This window comes from Danio rerio, chromosome 1, assembly GCF_049306965.1.
Source record: "Danio rerio strain Tuebingen ecotype United States chromosome 1, GRCz12tu, whole genome shotgun sequence".
In the NCBI taxonomy this organism is placed as follows: Eukaryota; Metazoa; Chordata; class Actinopteri; order Cypriniformes; family Danionidae; genus Danio; species Danio rerio.
In genome coordinates this window covers 60,273,542-60,294,935 of record NC_133176.1, presented here as the reverse complement: position 1 = coordinate 60,294,935, position 21,394 = coordinate 60,273,542, and the positions used below count along the sequence as shown (strand labels likewise).

Below are 21,394 nucleotides of genomic sequence, written 5' to 3'. Positions count from 1 at the left end.
TGAACCGCCAACTTATTCTAGCATGTTTTTACACAGCAGAGGCCCTTCCAGCCGCAACCTATCTCTGGGAAACATTATTATTATTATTATTATTATTATTAATATTATTATTATAGTGAACTACACACAAAGGGGCATTAGAAACAAATCTATATCTTTAAATACTAAATAAAAACAAAAAGGATAAAACTTTTTTTTTCTTTAGCATCTAACAGCCTCCAGTGTTTTAAAATAATGACCAAGCTCAAACTTAAAATGCACAAAACTAGGCTTACCTTTCACCCATCTACATTCATGAATGTGATATTATTACACAAACACGATGAAATGTTGTTTGGTGCGTGTTGCTATCTGTCTGTCATTACTGATGCTGACAGCGCGCTCTAGCGGCCGTGTACTGCCGCTGCAGGAGAGAACATTGATCTGAAATTACCTTGAAATACCTACGTATGAAAATACGTTAATAAGTATTTAATATTTAATAAGCACACACATAGTATTATGTTGGGGACAATATTTAAATTACATTTTAATAAACATGAAAAATCAAGAAAAGCTTAAAACATGTTCAAATTTGCTTAAATTTAGTAGTTTGTAATATTATTATAATTATAATTATTATTATTATTATTATTTTGTTGCAGTAACTCGTTGGAATTGAATGCATTATCTTTTTATTCTTAAAAATGTTTTGTGACCAAACTTTTATTTTATTGAATATAAGTGTTTAATAAAAATAAAAATTGGTGCGCAAGTGCACAAAGGTATGTTGTCTGTATTCATTGAGAAATGGATAAAAACATTAATTTTCAAAAGGGGGTGTGTTCATTTATACTGAGCGCTATATATAGACCATTGATGTCATTGACAAACTATTGATAAAAGCTTTTGATGCCACAGTGGAATGAACTGACATCTAATCCAGCATATGTTTTATGCAGCAGATACCCTTCCAGCCGCAACCCATTACTGGGAAACATCCATACACAACCATACACTATGGACATTTTTAGCTTACCCAAGTCCCCTATAGCGCATGTGTTCGAACTTGTGAGGGAAACTCACCTGGAGGAAATCCACGCCAACAGAGGGAGAACCTGCAAACTCCACACAGAAATGCCAACTAAATCAGCTGAGGCTCGAACCAGCGACCTTCTTGCTGTGAGGCGACAGCACTACCCACTGTGCCATCATGCTGTCCCACAAACAGTTTGTAAAGCATTAAAATGATTATTATTCTTTATCCTATTTTTCATTTGCTCTCAGTGCCTCTGAATATAAAAGGTCTCTCTGTGCATGTGAGGATTCTAACAGTTAACTGATGACAATGATAGAAAGACGGCAGAGGAAATTCCTGAACCCTGAGTAAACAGACTCTTCAGGTGTAGCTCACTGCGTCTGATCTAATAGTCAAACAGGTTAAACGTGTGCCGAAGGGTGGAGAACAGAAACACACTAAAGAATTCAGAGACGTTTCCCTGTTCAGCTTGATTTAGTTCTGTCAATGAAATTACAGCTTGTTTTGCTGTTTAAATAGGACGTTTTAATTCATTTTTCTCATTAATCATGGATTCTACATGAACTAAAAGGCACCTATTATGCAAAAATCACTTTTATAATGGGTTTTAACACAATTGTGTGGTGTCCAATGGTAAAAGTGAATTAATTCTATTTTATATAATCAGACTTGATAAAGTCAGTCTGCAGAAACACTTTGATTGACATTCACCCTTTGTACGTGTCATCAAAGGGGAAAAGCCCCGCCCACTAGTGCCCATCTCTCCCTCATTAGCATAAACAGCAGCCCTGAGTGAGAAGCAGCCGTCTGTCCATTAGCCATTAGAGTGTTTGAGCTGCTGAAGATAATGTCAGCATAGACTAAGAGGATTATAGATGTGGAGTTTTAGATGAAGCACAAATGAACAGCGACAGGAGTCTACATAGATTGGCAGAAGCATGAAGCACACCATGACACACAGATAACATTTGTCCTGTTTTCTATCTGCCACTATGCAGATGCACAGGCATTTGTAGCTCCACCCTCTTTTAAAAGGAGCAGTCTCATTTGAATTTAAAGCGACAGTCACCAAAAGGTACAATTTAAATCAAAGCCTTGTTTCAGAGAGTCGTAAAGCCTTATTTGTGTTATTTTCAGAGATGCATTTCAGAGATGCATCAGAGATGCATTTTTAAACATGTAAAATCGGGCATAATAGCTCTACTTTAAGACAACCATCAAATGTATTTTCTACTTAATGTTTAATTTACACTAAACAGCCTTATCTACTTACAGCAAATGTCAATGCAATGTATTTACAATACCCTGTGGTCATGAGCTTTGGGTCATGACCGAAAAGACAAAATCTCAGATACAAGCAGCCGAAATGAGTTTCCTTCACATGGTGGCAGGGCACACCCACAGAGTGATGGGATCTGTCACCCGGGAGGAGCTCGGAGTTGAGCCGCTGCTCCTCCACATCGGGTGAAATCAGGTTGCTCGAGCATTTTGTTTCTGCCTACCTAGAGAGGTGTATCAGGCATGTCCCACCTGGAGGAGTCCTTGGGGAAGACCCATGACATGCTGGAACACTATGTTTCTCAGCAGGCCTGGGAACGCCTCAGGATCCCCCTAGAGGAGTTGGAGGAGGTGTCTGGGGAGAGGGAAGTCTGGAGTTTTCTCCTAAGACTGCTGCCCCAGAAAAGTGGATGAAAATAAAATTTAATTTACAATATTGTGTTTATCTTAAATAATACTATTGAGGTAGTTGCTGTTGAGGTAGCATTAAGGCATGCTAGAGACAGGTTAAGGTGGAGGTAAAGGTGTTTTTAAGGTTGGGTTAAGCAGTTAGGGATGGGTTAACAGTGTAATTATAAATGTCACTACAGACATTAATTACAGATGTAATTAAAGGCATTTAAATATGTAAATATATATTGTGAAAATGGATGTACACAATAAGTGCATTGTACTAAATGATTTTCATGTAATCATAAGAGCTAAGACCACTTAGCTCTCACTTATCTTACATTCTCACGGCAATTCGTAACTTTTTCATTTAGTGGCTAATTTGTACGAATTCGTACGATCTTATTCATACATTTTAGTACAATTTCCCAAATGACGGTTGGGTTTAGGGGTGGGGTTAGGTGCCACGCCTCCTTTTTAAAATCGTACAATCTCATATGTCTGAACTGGTACGAATTCGTACAAATTAGCCACTTTCTCTTGAGATCAGGCTGCTTAATGTTAATAGTAGAACTACAAAGGAAAAAAAAAATAAAATCATGACAATAGAGGGAGTTTCAGTGTCAAAATAACTTTGTTTTATTGAAATCTGTAAAAATAGCTGTGGATAGACGTGACTTTCTAATAAAGAGATGAACTCAAGCAACAAAAACATTTGTTAAAATTTTAAGCATAAAACTTTAGTATTGAAGTACAGCTGATGGAATGATTTACAATTGAATTAAATTAATTACATTTCATAGTATTAGATTACACCCTGAATATTTCTACTTCATTAATGAAGGTTAACAAAGCAATGCTTTCAAAAAATATGGCTTAAAAAAAAAAAAAAAAAAAACATAAAACATGTGCCAGGATGCTTTAAGTGAGCCACACCAAAGCATTACTCATGTTATTGTCATGAACAGATCACAATAGAGGGAGTTTCAGTGTCACAACAACTCGAGCTCAGAAAACTTCACCGTTTTTCTGGATTTACACTAAAAACGTCCAGCAAAACCAGCATAGAGAGATGAACTCAACACTCACAGGTACGTCTCTGAATTAATCTGCCATAATCATAACCAACCATTACACTCATTCTGTATGTTCAGAAGCAAAACGCACACAAACAAAACCAGTTTAACCAGATCATTGCTGATCTCAAAATAGCACTCGTCTGCTTTAAACTCTTATTAAGATTTAGACTATATCCACTTTATATATAGACTTTCATGTAAAAACAGTGCTTCTGTACATCAAAGGTTTGTCTAAATTTAATCTAACAGCATAATAACTAAAATTGTAAACCCTTTGTTGACATATAGACACCATGGATGTCTGTGTGCTGTCAGGCTATCAAGTGTGTGATCTGTTATTGTAGTTATTTTGGAGAAGATATCATCTTTTTATTTATATTTTGTCATTTTAGGCTGAAGTTATTGAGATTAAGTGTAATGTTTGATTTTTTTGTGTGCTTTTTACATAAACCTTATATAATAACAACTGTGATTTAGCCTGTATTATTACTACAGTTCATATTCATATAATCATTTTGGAGAATTTGTAATATATATATTTTTTAATTTTGTAATTTCAGACTGGCGTGATTGAAATTAAGTCTTATAATTGATTATTTTGTTGTGCTTTTTTATATAAATCTGATATATATGTAAAAGTATATTTTTTAATTTTCTCTGGCTGCGGTATCATCGTATCGTATCAAGCATCAGAGTTTACGTAAAGTTTGAGTATATATAAATAAATTTAGTTGTTTACTTTATGATTTAGTTATTATTGTGTAATATCTGTATGTGGTGTGTGTGGTATTTAAGACGCTGTGTATTTTTTATTATATTTTGTTCTTTTCTCTGAGGTTAATTACAGTATAATGTCATTAAAAATGTTTTAAAAAAAATCTTAATATAAAAGTATTTATTTAATTCCTGTGCTATTTTTAACCCTTATTATCAGACTGCTCTGTATGTGGGAGTGACCGATTGTAAATTTAGAATTAAACGCCCACAGCTGTAATTGGCTGACAGTTTTGCATATTAGGTGCGGATGACACCGAACACGCTTTTTGCATGGTTTTGAATGGTTTACTAATGCCCGCAAATGTTTTGTGTGCTGCCTATGCACCCTGCGAGCCTTGCGTTTTAACCGCCTGCTGCAACTCACATTTTTGTGCATTACGTCGGTCGCATCTTTTACATTCTTCAATCACATAAAAGCAGAGGCGGGGTTTCCACTGAGGTGACAGCAGTGTTTGTGTTATCCAGAACTGTATGACTGTACAAATCTTGAAGGCTATTAAATATTACAATTTTAAGCATATCAAGAGCAACACTTGCACACAATACGCAGCTGATTTAGTAATAAATCATAAAAAGCGCGGCCCGCACTTCTTTTTTCTTGTCAACAAAAATGGCAGTGTGGTGCGCCTTGCGTTTTTGGAAAGTTAAAATTGTGTTTGGTGTGATCAGTTCCTTAAATAGGCAGTGAAGTAGAAGTGGGCGTCAATCTTCCATGGGGGCGAGGCTTTTTTACACTTACACTCCAGAAGCTGTGGTTTAGTCAGGCTGCCTTCAATATAAGCTGAATTTAGGGAACCACAATTATTATTATAATTTTTTTTTAATTGAACTATAAGTTTGTATGTGTTAAAAGGACCTACGGAAATTTGTTTTCTCCCCTGCAGGCACAGGACGTCAACATGATGTCGTATTGATGTTGTACCCCAATATCGTAGGGACGTTGGATTTTGTTTGGAAATGAAAATTGGGTTGAAGTTAAAATCCAATGCCTGGCCAACATCAATGTCCAACCTAAAATCAACCCATTTCTCAACGTCTAATTATGTTAAAAATCAGGCCTTTATTTGCCACATACACTTTCATATAGTAATATTGACCGATTTGGGGTCTAGGACCATAATCTGAGCATCTTTCATCAATCGTCGATATCCCAGGGCCCCGCATTAGCCCATCAGCAGAAACCCTTTTATCAAAGTTCTGAATAGGTAAATATCTTCAATATCCTCCAGAGGCAGAGCAGCCAGGCACTGGACGCGCAACTTCTCCCACCCGTCCATCACGTATCCACCTGCAAACGTCCCCGCAGGACAAGTGGGCTCTCCTGAGCCCAAACTTCTTGTTGAGAAGATGGCGTCAATTGCATTCAGAGAGCAGTTAATCAAATCCATAATTCCTTACTCGTTTGGATAGCAGGGCACGGAGAGGCTCAGAGATAGATTAAGACAAATGGAGCTAGCAAGGAGAGATGGATGGAGAGGGAAAAAGTGTGACCGCCTTCGTGAGAGCCAAAGAAGAATGACACCTTGATGTTGTGTAGACATCACCACTATGACATCTATCAGATGTTGGGTTTGGTCACTTTCCAACACAACCTAAGATCATCATAATTTGATGTAATTTTCGGATGTCAAAATAACGTTGTCGTTAGGCTAGACATTGGATTTTGGTCATCTGACATCATGAACTAAACCTAACCTAATATTAATGTCTTATGATGTTGTGTCCCTGCTGGGTCTATTCATGACCACTTTAAAAGAAACTAGTGCATATTTCCAAAACTAGCACGGATATAAGGGCTTTCTCTTCTGTTAGTTCCTATTACATTTTTAGCTACAAATAAACAAATCCATTTCAGAAAGATCAATCTCCTTTTGCTTTCAATTGGGATTTTGTAATGTTTTAACATTAAAAGCTGACATTAAAGTCTGCATGAACTGGAAGCTTGAACTTTTTTCATATTGTGACTGTTCATTGAGAAACAGGATTTTAAATGAGAAAAAATAGTGGGCGTGGCGTGGTAGTAAAGTAGGCGTGTCATTCAGAAAGATGTTTTTTTTAGAAGAGTTAATATAACCTAACAGACTCCTCCTCCTAATCATTTGTGCTTGTTGTCATAGCAATATCAAAACTGACAGCTGGAGGGGTGTGGTTAAGTATACTAGCCACGCCCAATACCTCAGACCAAATCTAAGAAATTTGACTGAAACCAAACAAGTGCATTTTGAGATTTTATTAAAGATAACAAGGCAAAGTATTTGTCCTTATGACACGCTCAGATGAATAGTTGACCACAAATCTAACAATTTGAGCTAACAAAATCAATAGGGTTAAGTTTTGATTTCCTTTGTACTCTCCCAGAGTCTGACGAAGCTCTTGCTTTCCTGGAGCTGAGGATTATGCTGATTGGAAGAAGCGGAGCTGGAAAGACCACAATAGGAAACGCAATACTGGGTGAAGAGGTGTTTAAAGAGAGCAGAACGAGAGAGAGTGAGATACAGAGAGGAAGAGTAGAAGCCAGAAACATCTCCATCATCGACACTCCAGGATTCTTCAACACTCACCTGACTGATGAAGAGCTGCAGATGCAGATGAAGAAGAGCCTGGATCTCTGTTCTCCTGGACCTCATGTGTTTCTGCTCATCATCAACCTGGAGAACTTCACAGACAACGTGGCAAACACTGTCAAAACCATCCACCAGCACTTCGGGAGATCAGCGTTCAGGTTCACGATGGTGCTGTTCATCGGAAAAGAAGCGATGTCGAAACGAGAGTGGATCGAGTTCAGGCTGAGCAGAAAGACTAGAGAACTGCTGAGCTTCTTTGAGGAGAAATGTCACGTTATTATTCATAGGAATAAGAGGGATAAAAAGCAGATCGCCAGCTTGATGGAGAACATCGAGGAGGTGGTGAGGAAGAACAGAAGAGAGCATTACGTTAAAGAGATCTGCTTGGAGAATGGTGAAGATGAGGTGAAGATACAACATGTACAAGTCGAGCAGAAGAAAGAGGAGAACAGGTTAGATCTGCATGTCGGAGAGGATGAAAACAATGATAAGAGTGAGCAGAAAGAGCAAACTGCAGAAAATGATGGAGAAAAAAGCTCTTCGGGGGGAAGTGAAATTAGCAGAACATTTAAAGTTAGTTTGATCCCGGAGGAGAAGAAAGAAATGACAGAAAAGTGTTCAATAACAGGTAAATATTAAGATGTTTATGACTAAAGTTAATACATTTCAGTGCAAATGTTTGATGTGAAAATATATTGGAATATATTTATAAATTGTTTATATATTCCTAATTTTCAAGGTTCATGCATACATTTGAGCAACTCTAACTATATTTTTGTATTATTTGCTTTATGAACATGCTTTTATTTCCTCAGATCTTCAGTCTTGTTTCTAGTTCAAATATGCAAAAATATTTAAATCGAGAAACATTTTCTAGCGAAGGAAATATTTTTTTTTTTAAGAAATAATAATTCAAAATTAAATAATTTTTCCTTTAAAATTAGCAAAAAAATCAGTTAAAGGTGTAAGCAAAACAATCTAATGTCAAAAGAAGAAGCAATATTATTTCACTTACACCACTGACAGATTATTTTGCTTGTTTTAGGGAAAAGCTTAGTTCATTTTAGGTCATTATTTCTGAAAACAAGACAAGAATTTGGGCTTGTCTAGAAAAGGCTTCTCAATTTGAGAATTTGAAGATTTTAGGACCAAAAACAATACAAAAAAAAAAAAACAAATCAGTGTAGCAGTGTAGTCATTTATTATAGTGTTTTAAGCCTCAAAACAATAAATTAAAACTGCAAAAAAATAAATTAAATAATTAATTAAATATTAAACAACCATTGAAAATCAAGTAATCAATTTATTATTTTTTTTATCAAGTAAGATGTGTTGGAAAATATACTATTTGAAAATATTTTTTTTCTTGCAATGTCTGATCTGATATATATATATATATATATATATATATATATATATATATATATATATATATATATATATATATATATATATATATATATATAGAATATTATATAACAATTTACAGTTTAAAATTTAAATAAATGTACAGATGAATACACAATTCACTATTGTAATTAGTTAACAAATTTTAAGAATATGGCCTTTTTATCATTTTCTAGATATTTTTCAGTGTGTTGACTCTTAAAATCTTATATGCTTTAAATATCATAAAGCCATTTATTTATTTATCCATATTATTGTTGACCTAAACTCTTAAAGGGATAGTTCATCCAAAATGTTGTGTTAATGAGGACAGCAGGGGATGCTCAACCTGTGGTCTGTGTGAGTCCTAATGCCCGAGTAAAGTGAAGGAGACACTACACTGTCAGTGAGCGCCATCTTTCGGATGAGACGTTAAACTGAGGTCCTGACTCTCTGTGCTCATTAAAAATCCCATAGTACTTCTGGTAAAATAGTAGGGGTGTAACCCCAGTGTCTTGGCTAAATTCCTTCAATTGGCCCTTATCCATTTTTATCCCCTTCCCAGTCATCCCCATCCCCCGGATTGGTTTGTTGTGAGCTCACTGGCGTCATTGTCCTGTGACTCCAAAAGCATAATCTAAGTCAGGGGTGTACAAACTCAGTCCTGGAGGGCCGGTGTCCTGCATATTTTAGTTCCAACCCCAATTAAACACATCTGAACCAGTTGATCAAGGTTTTTCTATGTATACTGGAAACTTCCTGGGAGGTGTGTTGAAGGAAGTTGGAACTAAACTTAGCAGTACACCGGCTCACCAGGACCGAATTTGGACACCCCTGATCTAAGTGCTTGCTGCACACTAGTGTTGGTGTGCAGAGACCACTATCATGATTGTGCAGTGCTTTGGGTGTATGGCCATACACAATAAATGCGCTATATAAATACATAAAACATTACAAAAATTAAAATATGGTCATCAGAGCAAAACAACACAATTAAACCATTTCCACACAGATAACATTAGTCTTGAATTTGAATCTGCTACTATGCTGACACACAGGCATTATTAGCTCCACCCTCCTCTAAAATGAGCTCAATCTTATTTGAATTTAAAGCGACCAAAACGCCACAATTAGGATCAAAGCCTAAAATGGTCAGTTTCAGAGAGTTAGAAAACATTATTAGTGTTATACTATGAAGTCAATGCTCACAGGTTTTAAGTTCAAGTTCAAAATATCTTCCACTGCATTCAACAGAAGAAAAAAAAAGAAGAATAGAAATATAGGGGTGCTAAGGTGACGCCATGCTGTTTTAAAATGCTACCTGAAAATGTTACTATCATCTTTCAGTTGACTTGTTATCATCTTCAACAAACTGGCAAAATTTTCTCACAGTTGCTGCGATCATCAGGGGGCGGGGAATGGCGTAAATTAAACAAAAATGCACTGATTGCTACAATTTAATATGTGAGTAAAAATAATTTCGTATACAGTTAAAGGGGACGCGAGTACACATAAATTAAGTCTAATCAGCAAAACATGTGAGAATACCGAGGGTATATTCATTAATCGTAATACCCAAACAGCTCATGGAAAAAAGTAGGCATATGGAGTATACATGCGTATAGCCAGCCTGATCTCACTAGGAACGTTTTGTCAGTTTAGTGACTAATTCTTACAAATTCATATGAGTTCAATCGTACAAAAATGTAGGATTTTAAAAAGGAGGCGTGTTACCTGACCCCACCCCTAACCCCAACAGTCATTGGGTGATGAGCAAATCATACTAAATTGTACGAATTAGATCGTACAAATTCAAACGAATTAGCCACTAAATCAAAAAGCTTCGAATTGCCGTGAGATTGTGTTGGTATAGCCCCAACTAAACCACTGGTGCCTTTTAAGTCAGAAAATTAATTTGCATCTCATTTTGTTTGCAGGATCTGATCTGAGGATTGTTCTTCTGGGGAAAAGCAGATCAGGAAAGAGTTCAACAGGAAACACTATTTTGGGCAAAAGTGATGCACTTAAAATAAATAAGATAAATAAAACCTGTGAGAAACAAGAAGCAAACACACGTGGAAGAAACGTCTCAGTAATCGAATCTCCAATACTGTGTGATCCATCAATGCCAAGAGAACAGATGAAGGATGAAATTCAGAAGTGTGCTGAATTATCTGCTCCTGGTCCTCATGTGTTTCTGCTGAACATCAGACTGGATGAAATGTTCACAGAAGACAAGAAAAACACAGTCAAATGGATTCAGGCGAACTTTGGAGAAAAAGCTCTACGTTACACCATCATTCTGTTCACCCATGCTGATTATCTGAAGGGAAAACCATTGAACGAGTATATTAGAGAAAATAAAGACCTCCAGGCCATTGCTGATGAGTTTGGAGGCAGATTTCACTCATTCAACAATGAAGACGTGAATAATCAAACACAGGTCACTGAACTGATGGAGAAGATTGAGAAGATGGTGGAGGAGAATGGAGGAAAACACTACAGTATAGTGAAAATGAGCTATAAAAGCGAGAAAGTGAATCAAAACTCATTTAACTGGTGGAAAGCAGTGTTTATTTTGTTAATCGGGGCTTTGGCTGCTGCTGCGGTGGCTCAGAGTGGACTTGATAGATGAAGAACATCTGAAATAAACAAACTATATATGAACAAAATGTTATATACTATATATGGACTATATATGGACTATATATATATATATATATACTATAAAACTATATATGGACAAACAGCTGGAAAATACCAACGTTTTTCCCATTCCTAACTTTTTAATTTAATGGCTAATCCTTATAAATTTATATGATCAACTTTATACATTTTAGTTTGATTTTCTCCTCCCCAATGATGATTAGGTTTAGTGATGGATTTGATGCCATACCTTCTTTTAAAAATCAGCAATGAAATTATATAAATTCGTGCAAATTAGCCACTAAAAACATAAAATAAGCAAGTTTCCTCATGAAATCCGGCTGGAAATACTGAGAAGTAGAAGAGTTACTCTCTTCATTAGTCCAGATCAGGGGTGCCAAACTCAATTCCTTGAGGCCACAGACCTGCAGATCTATTGTGAACAGGACGTTGACAACAGAGTTGAGGTTTCAAATGCAGGTTTATTGGGAGAATGGTCAGGCAAGCAAACAGGGTCAAACAGGTACATACAGGTAATCCAGAATCATGGTCAATAAACACTTGTATGGTCAAAGGCAGGCAGCAGACAGAAATAAACAATAAAACAAAACAAGGGTCTGACATGGCAAAGCAAAGCAAAGTACAATTAAACAAGACTCAGCCCATGATGCGTGTTTGTGCTGTTTAAATAGTCCTTGTAGTCAGATCATCTAGCTATGTGTTTGTGTTATCAATGGAAACTGGAACAGGTGTTTGTGAGCGGTGTATGACTGGATATGTAGTCCAAATAACGGCAAATTTGTAGTTCTATAGCGATATTTGTGTTTACCAGTGATCTGCAAGTATTAGATCCCTGGTGATTGTGACAGTAGAGTTTAGCTCCAACCCTGGTTTAATGTTCCTATTTATATGTAGTTTTCAAACAAGCCTAAAGCACTCAAGTAGTATGATTAGGGTGGGAACTAAACTGTGCAGAACATGAGCCCTTCAGAAACTGAGTTTGACACATGTGGTCCAGATTATTCTTTCAACAGCAGTGGAAAAGCATATTAAATATGTACAGATGATAATTATTCAGTGGGCTGAACCTAATGCTGTACTGCTAAACAAAAATGTAATTTCTGTAGCAGACTTTTAGGGAAAATGACGGTTTCATACTTAAATAAATGTTAAATGGATTTACTTTTTCCAGTATTCAAAGAAAATATTTGTATTGTGCATTTGGGATATTTAGTTTTAGGAATATAAATATTTAAATTAATATTGTATTTTGCTGATAATAATACACTCATACACTACAGACAATTTAGCCTACCCAATTCACCTGTACCACATGTCTTTGGACTGTGAGGGAAACTGGAGCACCTGGAGGAAACCCACGCAAAGGCAGAGAGAACATGCCAACTCCATACAGAAACGGCAACTGAGCCGAGGTTCGAACCAGCAACCCAGCGACCTTCTTGCTGTAAGGCGACAGCACTACCTACTGTGCCACTGCCTCGCCGCATAATTTACATTATTGTTAATATTAATTATATTAAAAGATGCTGTTCAGTACAATGTGAGGCAGCAAATACTAAAATATGTGTACTCAGCCAGCAAATATTACATATAAAACAAATTATTACAGCTTTGTTGGTTTCGTTAAATAAATGTATTTTATTCACATTATTTCCTAAAAAGCTGTAACCATTGAATTCCATAGTATTTGTTAATCTGCTACAGAATTTATTGGCTACAGATTTTCAGCATTCTTCAAAATATCTTCCTTTTTGTTCATAAAAATGTTAGTAGTTTAAGTATTGATGGCATCTAAGCATATGAGATAATTGAATAAGCACAAATTACCACTTTAGTAGCAGTCATGTATTATCCTCATCTATAGCTATCATTTCATTATTTCACTTACAGTACTGGAGTAATAAGAATCGTACAATTTGTACCTAAAAATAAAGATGTCATTGTCTATTTCTACATTGAAATCTGATACGTGCAACATGTATTGTCAACCTCAAACCATACATATATGGCATACAAATTAAAAAGCAACATATATTTTGAAATATTGCTTTGTACGTGTCCATTTATTAACATACATGAACATGCGATTTGTCATGCGCAGTCATGTGTAGTACTGCAGCAATGAGCATAGAATCACCAAGCTTTAATGCGCTTATTAAATAAATAAATAAAAAACAATGCAGCTGCTTGCCATCGCGACAGCAATAAGATCCAATGGACAGCCGATCGCTTTCACTCAAAAATGGCGGAATCCGGGACTGTTGCTGGGCGCTGCTGTAGCAATGGAACGTTCTATTGAGTGTCGCCTCTTGGTCATTCTAAGCTCTGACTGCAGCAGCAAAGGCCACCTTTTCATAAAAAAATAACACTTTTTTTGTGCTTTGCGCAATAGCCACCATGCAGGTGGTGCAAGGAACAACTTTCTTTATTTTGGAGATAATGAATACATATTTGTATTCACAAATGAATACAACAGAAAGACATAAAACTTTACAAATTACATGTCCACATTTGTAAGCTCAACACAATAGTGTCATATCCAAATAAAATAGCCTAAGCTATATTGAAATAATTTAAAGATATCCAAATATTGGATAATAAATTTAATTTTCATATCTTGACATTTACGAGTATTATATAAAAATCTTTAAATTTGATGTTTTTTTTTCTTAACAGATTTTTTTATAATTTTTTTCCCCTCCCAATTCCCAGGGAATAGTATATGTATACATTATCAGTTTTATTGAATTTGGCAACTATTATCATCATCTTTTTGTTTTGTGTTTGTTGGCTGGACGCTTTTAAAGATGTTTGGTTTGGTTTAGTGGCCTCCTTCATTTTTCTCTACCAACTCATCACACTTCTGCAGCAGTTGTATGACCTGAAATGGGTTTCTGGTTTCCTCATTGCTAAATGATTGATATCTGCCACCACAGTTGTCAACCAGGGATTCCAGCTCCTCGTACAATCCGAAATACACTTTCAAAGGTTCTGTTATTTGCGATTTCAACAGATCAGTGTGAGTGAATAGAATTATTGTGTGATTTAAAGCATCTTTTTCAATGTTCTCTTGAATCCACTTCACTGCTTTTGCTTTCCTCATTATGAATCTCTGCACTTCCACCACCAGCAGAAACACATGAGGTCTAGGAGCAGACATTTCCAAGCTTTTCTCGATTTTATGCTGTAGAATGAGCCTCATAGCATGCTCTTGAATGATGGGTGGAGTGTCTATGATTGAGATGGTTTTTTTCACACACCACTGCTGCTTGTTTCTCACAGTTGTTCCTGACTGACACGCGACTGACTCTAAACACATCTTTGCCCAGGATGGTGTTTCCAGCTGAACTCTTTCTTGATCCCACTAAACCCAGAAGCACAATCCTCAAGTCTGTAAGAATGAGAGGGTTATGATTAGGGCTGCACAATAAATTGTTTCAGCATTGTTATCATAATGTACGCATTCACAATAGTCACATAACAGGCTCAGCAATTCCAAGTCTGAATTATAGTTAACTGCAAAGTTAGGCTGACTACTGAATGCTGATTGATTTGCAGAGAACTGAGCCTGGAAAAGACAAAGCACATGCCCCATATTTTTAAATACATAACTGAAACACAATACTGTACTAATACAATGATGGCATGCATAAATGGACCATATTAACCAGAGAGGTGGAGACAGAGCTGCTGCCAGTAATCTTTGGGTTCTATGCAAGATTATTCAATAGTGGGACCTTTGGTGCTGTGGTCTGTGTGATGGTAACACATTCTAAAAGCAGAATAGGTGAAGATGGGCAAAAGTGGCAGGTTGATGAAGTTGAATGGTTGGGGGGTTGCAAGGTTGAAAAAGTGAGGGGTTGACAAAGTTGAAGGGATGTTGGTTGACGAAGCCGAAGGGTGGTGGCGAAGTTGAAGGGGTGGAGCGTGGCAAAGTTAAATGGATGAGGGATTTACAAAGTTGAGAGGGGTGGAGGGGCTAGTTTGACAAAGTTAAAGGGGGGAGGTGTGTGGACGGCTGAATAGCGGGGACTGTGGTCCCCAAAAAAGGCTCAGGGCCAGGGCACTATGCACTCTGTCACCCTTTCCCCCCCACTTGTGACACCCTTGGGTGCAGACCTTCCTGTGTATATCGGTGAACAAAAGGTAAATACGAAACTGAATAGCATGGTGAAAAAAAGAAGCAAGAACAGTATCTGCTGCATATTTGCCTTTTACACAAGAACGTCTTCATCACACAAGAATAATGTTAATCTGCTGCCTGGCATACATCACACCTATCAAGTAAGGATATTGCTGGCATGGAAATGCAAGCCTTATTAGGAGTTAGCTGTATCGAATTATACTATATTGTGCTATCCTGATTTGTGCAACTTGTTATAAATGAGCCATTAGCCTTAATTAGGGCAGTGGTCACTTGTATGTCATTTAAAACTTTACTCAAATATAATTTCAAATTTTACATTTGTTAGTGCTTTAAAAGTAGATATAACATTTATGTGTCAACTGCCATTTGAATTTTACATACTGGGTTTTAAGTATGGATAGGGTCAGTTGTATGAATAGATCTGTTTTTATTGTGATTTATGTGATGATATTGAATGTATTTATGTTACCAGTTTATTTTGTGATATATGTGATATGGATGTTGATCTAATTATGTGGTAAAGCCAAAGATACATTTCCACTAGTGGCTTATAAAGAAAGTCAAGTCCCTCTGAAATATCTTCTGTGTATTGTCAATATATGACTAGACATGTCATATATAACATAAGCAGCTAATGCAAACATTATAATAATATTATACACATGCATGACTACAAGAAAATGTGGGATGAAATAAAATCACATATGATTTAGTACTTACCTTGTTTCGACAGATTGCTCTGTGCCATTGGTCTCAATAGAGACATTGTCATGGCCAACTCATTTAACTGAAGACTCAACATGAGACACAAGAGATTTCCTGTTTGTCTATGCAGTTCATCGAAGTGGCTCTCTGTGGTCTCTAGACTACATATTTGTACCATCTTTTGGCTCTTCTTTCTGTCATAATGTTGTTCACTGTTGTCCTTCACCAGTTGTTCAATCCTCTCCAGGAGGTCAGTGACTTGGTTTTCATTGTGTCTATTCTGGTTATTAAATGAGAGAAATCTTCCACTGCATCTAGCAATCAGTAATTGTAGATCAGGACTTCTTCTGATATACTGATCCAGAGATTCAGCGGTCAGCAAATCTACATGAGTGAACAGAACCAAAGTATGGCGAACAGCTTCTTCTCCAAAGTTCTCCTGAATCCATTTCACTGTGTTTTTCTCCTCCTCTCTGTATTTTCCATTGAGTTTAATGACCAGCAGAAAGACATGAGGACCAGGCGCAGACAATTTTAAACCTTTCTCAATATTACGCTTACGCTCACCTGGCAGAATCTTGTACCACGGGGCATCTAGGAGTCCTGGAGTATCAATTATTGAGATGTTTTTTCCACTAACCACTGCTTTTTGTTTCGTACAGGTTCAAGTACTAGTTAGACCTCCTGGATTAAATGCATCTCTGCCCAGGATGGTGTTCGCCATTGTACTCTTTCCCACATCAGTTTAACCAAGAATCATAATCCGCAAATCTGCTGCAATAAGAGGGAATATCAATTGTTACATTTAAAAATTAAGTGGTAACACTTTACAATAAGGTTCATTAGTTAATGCATTTACTAACATTAACTTATCATGAACAACACTTGTACAGCATTTATTAATCATAATTGAACATTTACTAATGCATTATTAACATCCAAGTCCATGTTTGTTAACATTATTTGATGCACCATGAGTTAACATGAACTAACAATGAACAACTGTATTTTCATTAACTAACATTAACTAACATGAACAAATACAGTAGTAGATGTATTGTTCATTGTTTGTTCATGTTAGCAAATGCATTAATTAACATTAACTAATGAACCTTATTGTAAAGTGTGACAAGTTAAGTCACTCCAATTATCATATACAAATGTTCCTCCTTAGACTTTTGTCAAGTTTAGTATTCAAGTCAAGTATTGCAGTCAAGTATTGACTGTTTGAATAATTGATTGATTGGTTGGTTGATTGGTTAATTGGTTTATTGACTGAATGACTAGCTAGTTGGTTAATTAACTGACTGACTGACTGGCTGGCTGACTGACTTGAATTTATTGAAATTGCATTTTTATGTTATTGTTAGGCTGCTATTATTATATGTCTATTATTACTATAATAATGCTTTGTATATAAACCAATGTAGTATTACGACCCTAAATTTTCTTTAAATTGTAAAAAGGTAAAAACGTCAAGCTAGTTTTTCAATCCAGTTCTTTTACCGAGTGATCCAGTTGTGTTTAATTTATTAAAAACATGTCTCTAATTATAATTACCCAGTGTAAATGTTCTAAAGCCCTTAGTAATAGTTAAACTTTAAACGAGCGCTATAATCAAAGCGCGCACATCAAAAGAAACTTCCGTTTAAATTTTTAAAAAGTTCACATTCCCACACCATATCAAAGACCAAGGAAAGAAAAACCTTAACTATATAAAGTGTGCTTATTAGATAAAAGTGTAATCAGGAATAGTTTTTGAATGTGAAATAATTTACCTGTTATATCAGCCAAATAAACCTGTATTCAGTTGATCCAAGAACATGGTTGACTCTGAATGGTGAAATGCAATGTTAAAATCAGTACATAGTGTTTCATTCTCCACCCTTGTCCACACCTTTAGACTGCGTATAGTCTGGGTTGGTATAGTAGCTATGTTAGTATCACACATACTGTCAGTATCTGCAGGTGTCAGAACGACAGATTTGCATAAACTGCCATGTTTAAGATTTCTTATATGTTATACAGATTTTATAAAATGTTTTGATATATATATATATATATATATATATATATATATATATATATATATATATATATATATATATATTTTTTTTTTTTTTTTTTTTTACGTTGAGGACAACTGAAGCTGAAAAGATTTTAGAAGACACAAAGTGTTAACAATTTTTGATACTTTTTACATTTTCATATAGCAATAAGAATAAAGCAAGAATTGGCTTTTTTAACCATAAAAAAATTATATGGGGGCTGATGGAAGACGGAAGTGGGCAAAATCCAGATAATTCCACTCTTGCTTAACCCTGTCTGTCCACTCGGTGGCGCTCCATGTATAAGTACACAAAAGCAGAAAGAAAGCGTTTACTTTTTATCATTGATATTGGACTTTAATGCAGTTGTTACCATGACAAAAACATATATCTCATACATCAGTTATTAAACAGCACTATTTGCATTTACTTGCTTTGAAAACAAAAACTCTAAAACTAAACCCACAGCATCATGAAGCTATTTAAATATGTCTATTTATCCTTTAAAACATTTACATTATGCAAAACTATTCTCTCATATATATATATATATATATATATATATATATATATATATATATATATATAAATAATTGAAGTCAGAATAATTAGCCACCCTAAATTATTAGCCCTCCTGTTTTTTTTCCCCCAATTTCTGTTTAACGAAGAAATTTTTTAACACATTTCTAATCATAATAGTTTAAATAACTCATCTTTAATTACTGATGTTGCTCAAGATACTTCTTTGAAGCTTAAAGTGACATTTATTAAACCATCGTTATTGTATAACGATGATTTGTTCTGTAGGCTATCAGAATAAAAAGGGCTGTATATATATATATATATATATATATATATATATATATATATATATATATATATATATATATATATATATATATATATATATATATATATATATATATAAGCACAAAGATTATACAATCACACGGGTGAATAAACACACCATAGCTAATACAGAAAGAATGCATAAAATTAAAATAAAAAAGTCTAATTTAGCTAAATTCAATTTTGCATATTTCATTTACTATATTTGTTTTTTTGTTTATAAGGGAACTATAATACAATAACAGTACTATTGACTTCCTGTTGTTACTATTGAGTACTTTTGTCAATCCATGTGATGCCACTGCTGCATGTTAATTAGACAGCTTCAGTACAAAACAATTTATAATGTTTCAGATGAGTCCCCTGCACACAGATGTAAAGAGCACCTGAGATTCAAACTTCAGTAAAAGTTAACATTTAAAACTAACCAGTTGATTATATTAATTCAGTAAAGATTTACTTATTATGCCTCTTTTTACAAGATGTTCATTCCGCTGTGGCAACCCTGGGTTAATAAAAGGACAAAGCCAAAAAGAAAATGAATGAATGAATGAATGAATGAATGAATGAATGAATGAATGAATGAATGAATGAATGAATGAATGAATTAATGAATGAATGAATGAATGAATGTGTATGTGACGACATATTCCCCGACTTTGATATTTTGAATTATTAGGCTACTTATTCTCGGGGTAACATGTTTTGGCTGATCGCAGAGATAAATTAATAATTAATCTAACCATGTACATTTTGTATATTGAGTAATTGTTTGCCTTTATTTTCTATAATGTATAAACTTATTGTACGTAATACTTTTATAATGGCCATTATTGATTATTAAAACTGTTATTCAGCAAAAGAGAGGGTGTGTTTTGTATTTTCAATGAGAATGAAAGGAGGCAGTGATGTTTTAGGCTCATGTTGTTATATTGTTATAAATATGCACACAGTGAAGATGACGCTCATATATGCAGCACAACGAATCAACATTTCTGCTGTCTGTCAAAAGTTTTAATATCAAACTAAAAATAGCAGTTCCTTCATGTTTTTATTTTATTGTTAAGAAAGTGAAACAACGTAGCCAGGGTGATGTGAATGAAGTTATAAAGTACACTGTTTCGTTTGAAGATTTACCTGACATATTCTCGGGAGTCTCTTTTCCATATCAAACTTGCAAAGTCTGAACTTACAAGGAGAGGATGCAGAGCTTAACTGTGTGTGTAGGCTACTTAATATTGAGGAAAAGCCCCAATCGTAGAGGCGAATGTCAGCAGCCCCGCCTCCGTTTTAGATGTCTCCGTTTTCCCTCATCCACACTAAGACGGAGCAGCAGCGTTTTAGAATGAAAACAGCCTCTTCAAGTTTTCGCCGCTCGAAAACTCCGGCGTAGTGTGGACGGATGGTGTAACCGTAGCAAAACGTATGCGTTTTCAAACTAAAACGCATTAGTGCAAACGGAGCCTGAGACTAAAACTGTTTCAATGGTGCCAGAAGTAAAAAATCTTGAGCAGTGGACAATGTGAAACATGTCTTGTTCTCTGATCCACCCTCACCTTCAGTGTCCTTCCCACATCTAGAAGAGTTATGGTGTGGTGAAGCCCTAAAGAAGTATCCCACCCAGACTGCTGATGCCCAGAGTGAAGCATGGGGGTGGATCAGTGATGGTTTGAGCTCAATGTCATGGCTTTCCCTATGCCCAATACTGGTGCTAAATGAATGCTGGGTCTCTGCCAGGTACTACCCAACCATTCTGCAGGACTATTTGCACCCAATGGTTTAAACAATGTATCCTAAAGGTGGCGCCATGTATAAGGCAAGGCAAGGCAAGTTTATTTATATAGCACATTTCATACACAATGGCAATTCAAAGTGCTTTACATAAACAAGAATAAAAGAAACAAGTAAAATAAAAATAAAAACAAATAATAAAAATGCGTAAAAACAAAACAAAACATAAAAACACGTAAAATGTGGTATGAACGAATGAAGAAGAAGAGAAAAACATGATAGTGCAATCTGTCGGACGCAGCACAGTGCTCATTCAGTAAAGGCACAGCTGAACAGATGTGTGTTCAGTCTTGATTTGAATGTGCCTAATGTTGGAGCACATCTGATCATTTCTGGAAGCTGATTCCAGCAGCGGGGGGCGTAGTGGCTAAAAGCCGATTCACCCTGCTTTGACTGAACTCTTGGAACTTCTAGTTTATATGATCCTAATGATCTGAGTGATCTGTTAGGTTTGTATTCAGTGAGCATATCTGTAATGTATTGAGGTTCTAGGCCATTTAGTGATTTATAGATCAGTAATAATACTTTAAAATCTATTCTGAATGTAACTGGCAGCCAGTGTAGAGACCTGAGGACAGGTGTGATGTGCTCTGATTTTCTGGTTCTGGTTAGAATTCTGGCTGCAGCGTTCTGGATGAGCTGTAACTGTCTGACTGTCTTTTTAGGAAGACCAGTGAGGAGTCCATTACAGTAAT

General features: G+C 35.7%; 1 protein-coding gene and 1 long non-coding RNA gene across 2 annotated transcripts; one reads left to right on the top strand and one right to left on the bottom strand.

Moving 5' to 3' along the window:
• Nucleotides 1-3,657: 3,657 nt before the first annotated feature.
• Nucleotides 3,658-12,327, top strand: LOC100149931 (GTPase IMAP family member 8-like). The gene is made up of 4 exons (XM_073949264.1): nucleotides 3,658-3,777; nucleotides 6,901-7,734; nucleotides 10,430-11,165; nucleotides 11,243-12,327. Exons 1-3 carry the CDS (start codon nucleotides 3,759-3,761, stop codon nucleotides 11,125-11,127), a joined length of 1,551 nt encoding a protein of 516 aa, XP_073805365.1. The 5' UTR covers nucleotides 3,658-3,758; the 3' UTR covers nucleotides 11,128-11,165; nucleotides 11,243-12,327.
• On the bottom strand, nucleotides 11,603-17,919 carry LOC141383615 (uncharacterized). The gene is made up of 4 exons (XR_012404642.1): nucleotides 17,790-17,919; nucleotides 16,579-16,785; nucleotides 16,027-16,484; nucleotides 11,603-14,550 (listed from the first exon to the last, which is right to left on the bottom strand). It is a non-coding gene; the product is annotated as an uncharacterized lncRNA (long non-coding RNA).
• Between the last annotated feature and the right edge of the window lie 3,475 nt (nucleotides 17,920-21,394).

Bases quoted from the DNA above. Each gene is read 5' to 3' on its own strand.
- LOC100149931 (XM_073949264.1), top strand. The intron at 7,735-10,429 runs GTAAATATTAAG...TTTTGTTTGCAG, and splicing joins AGAAAAGTGTTCAATAACAG to GATCTGATCTGAGGATTGTT.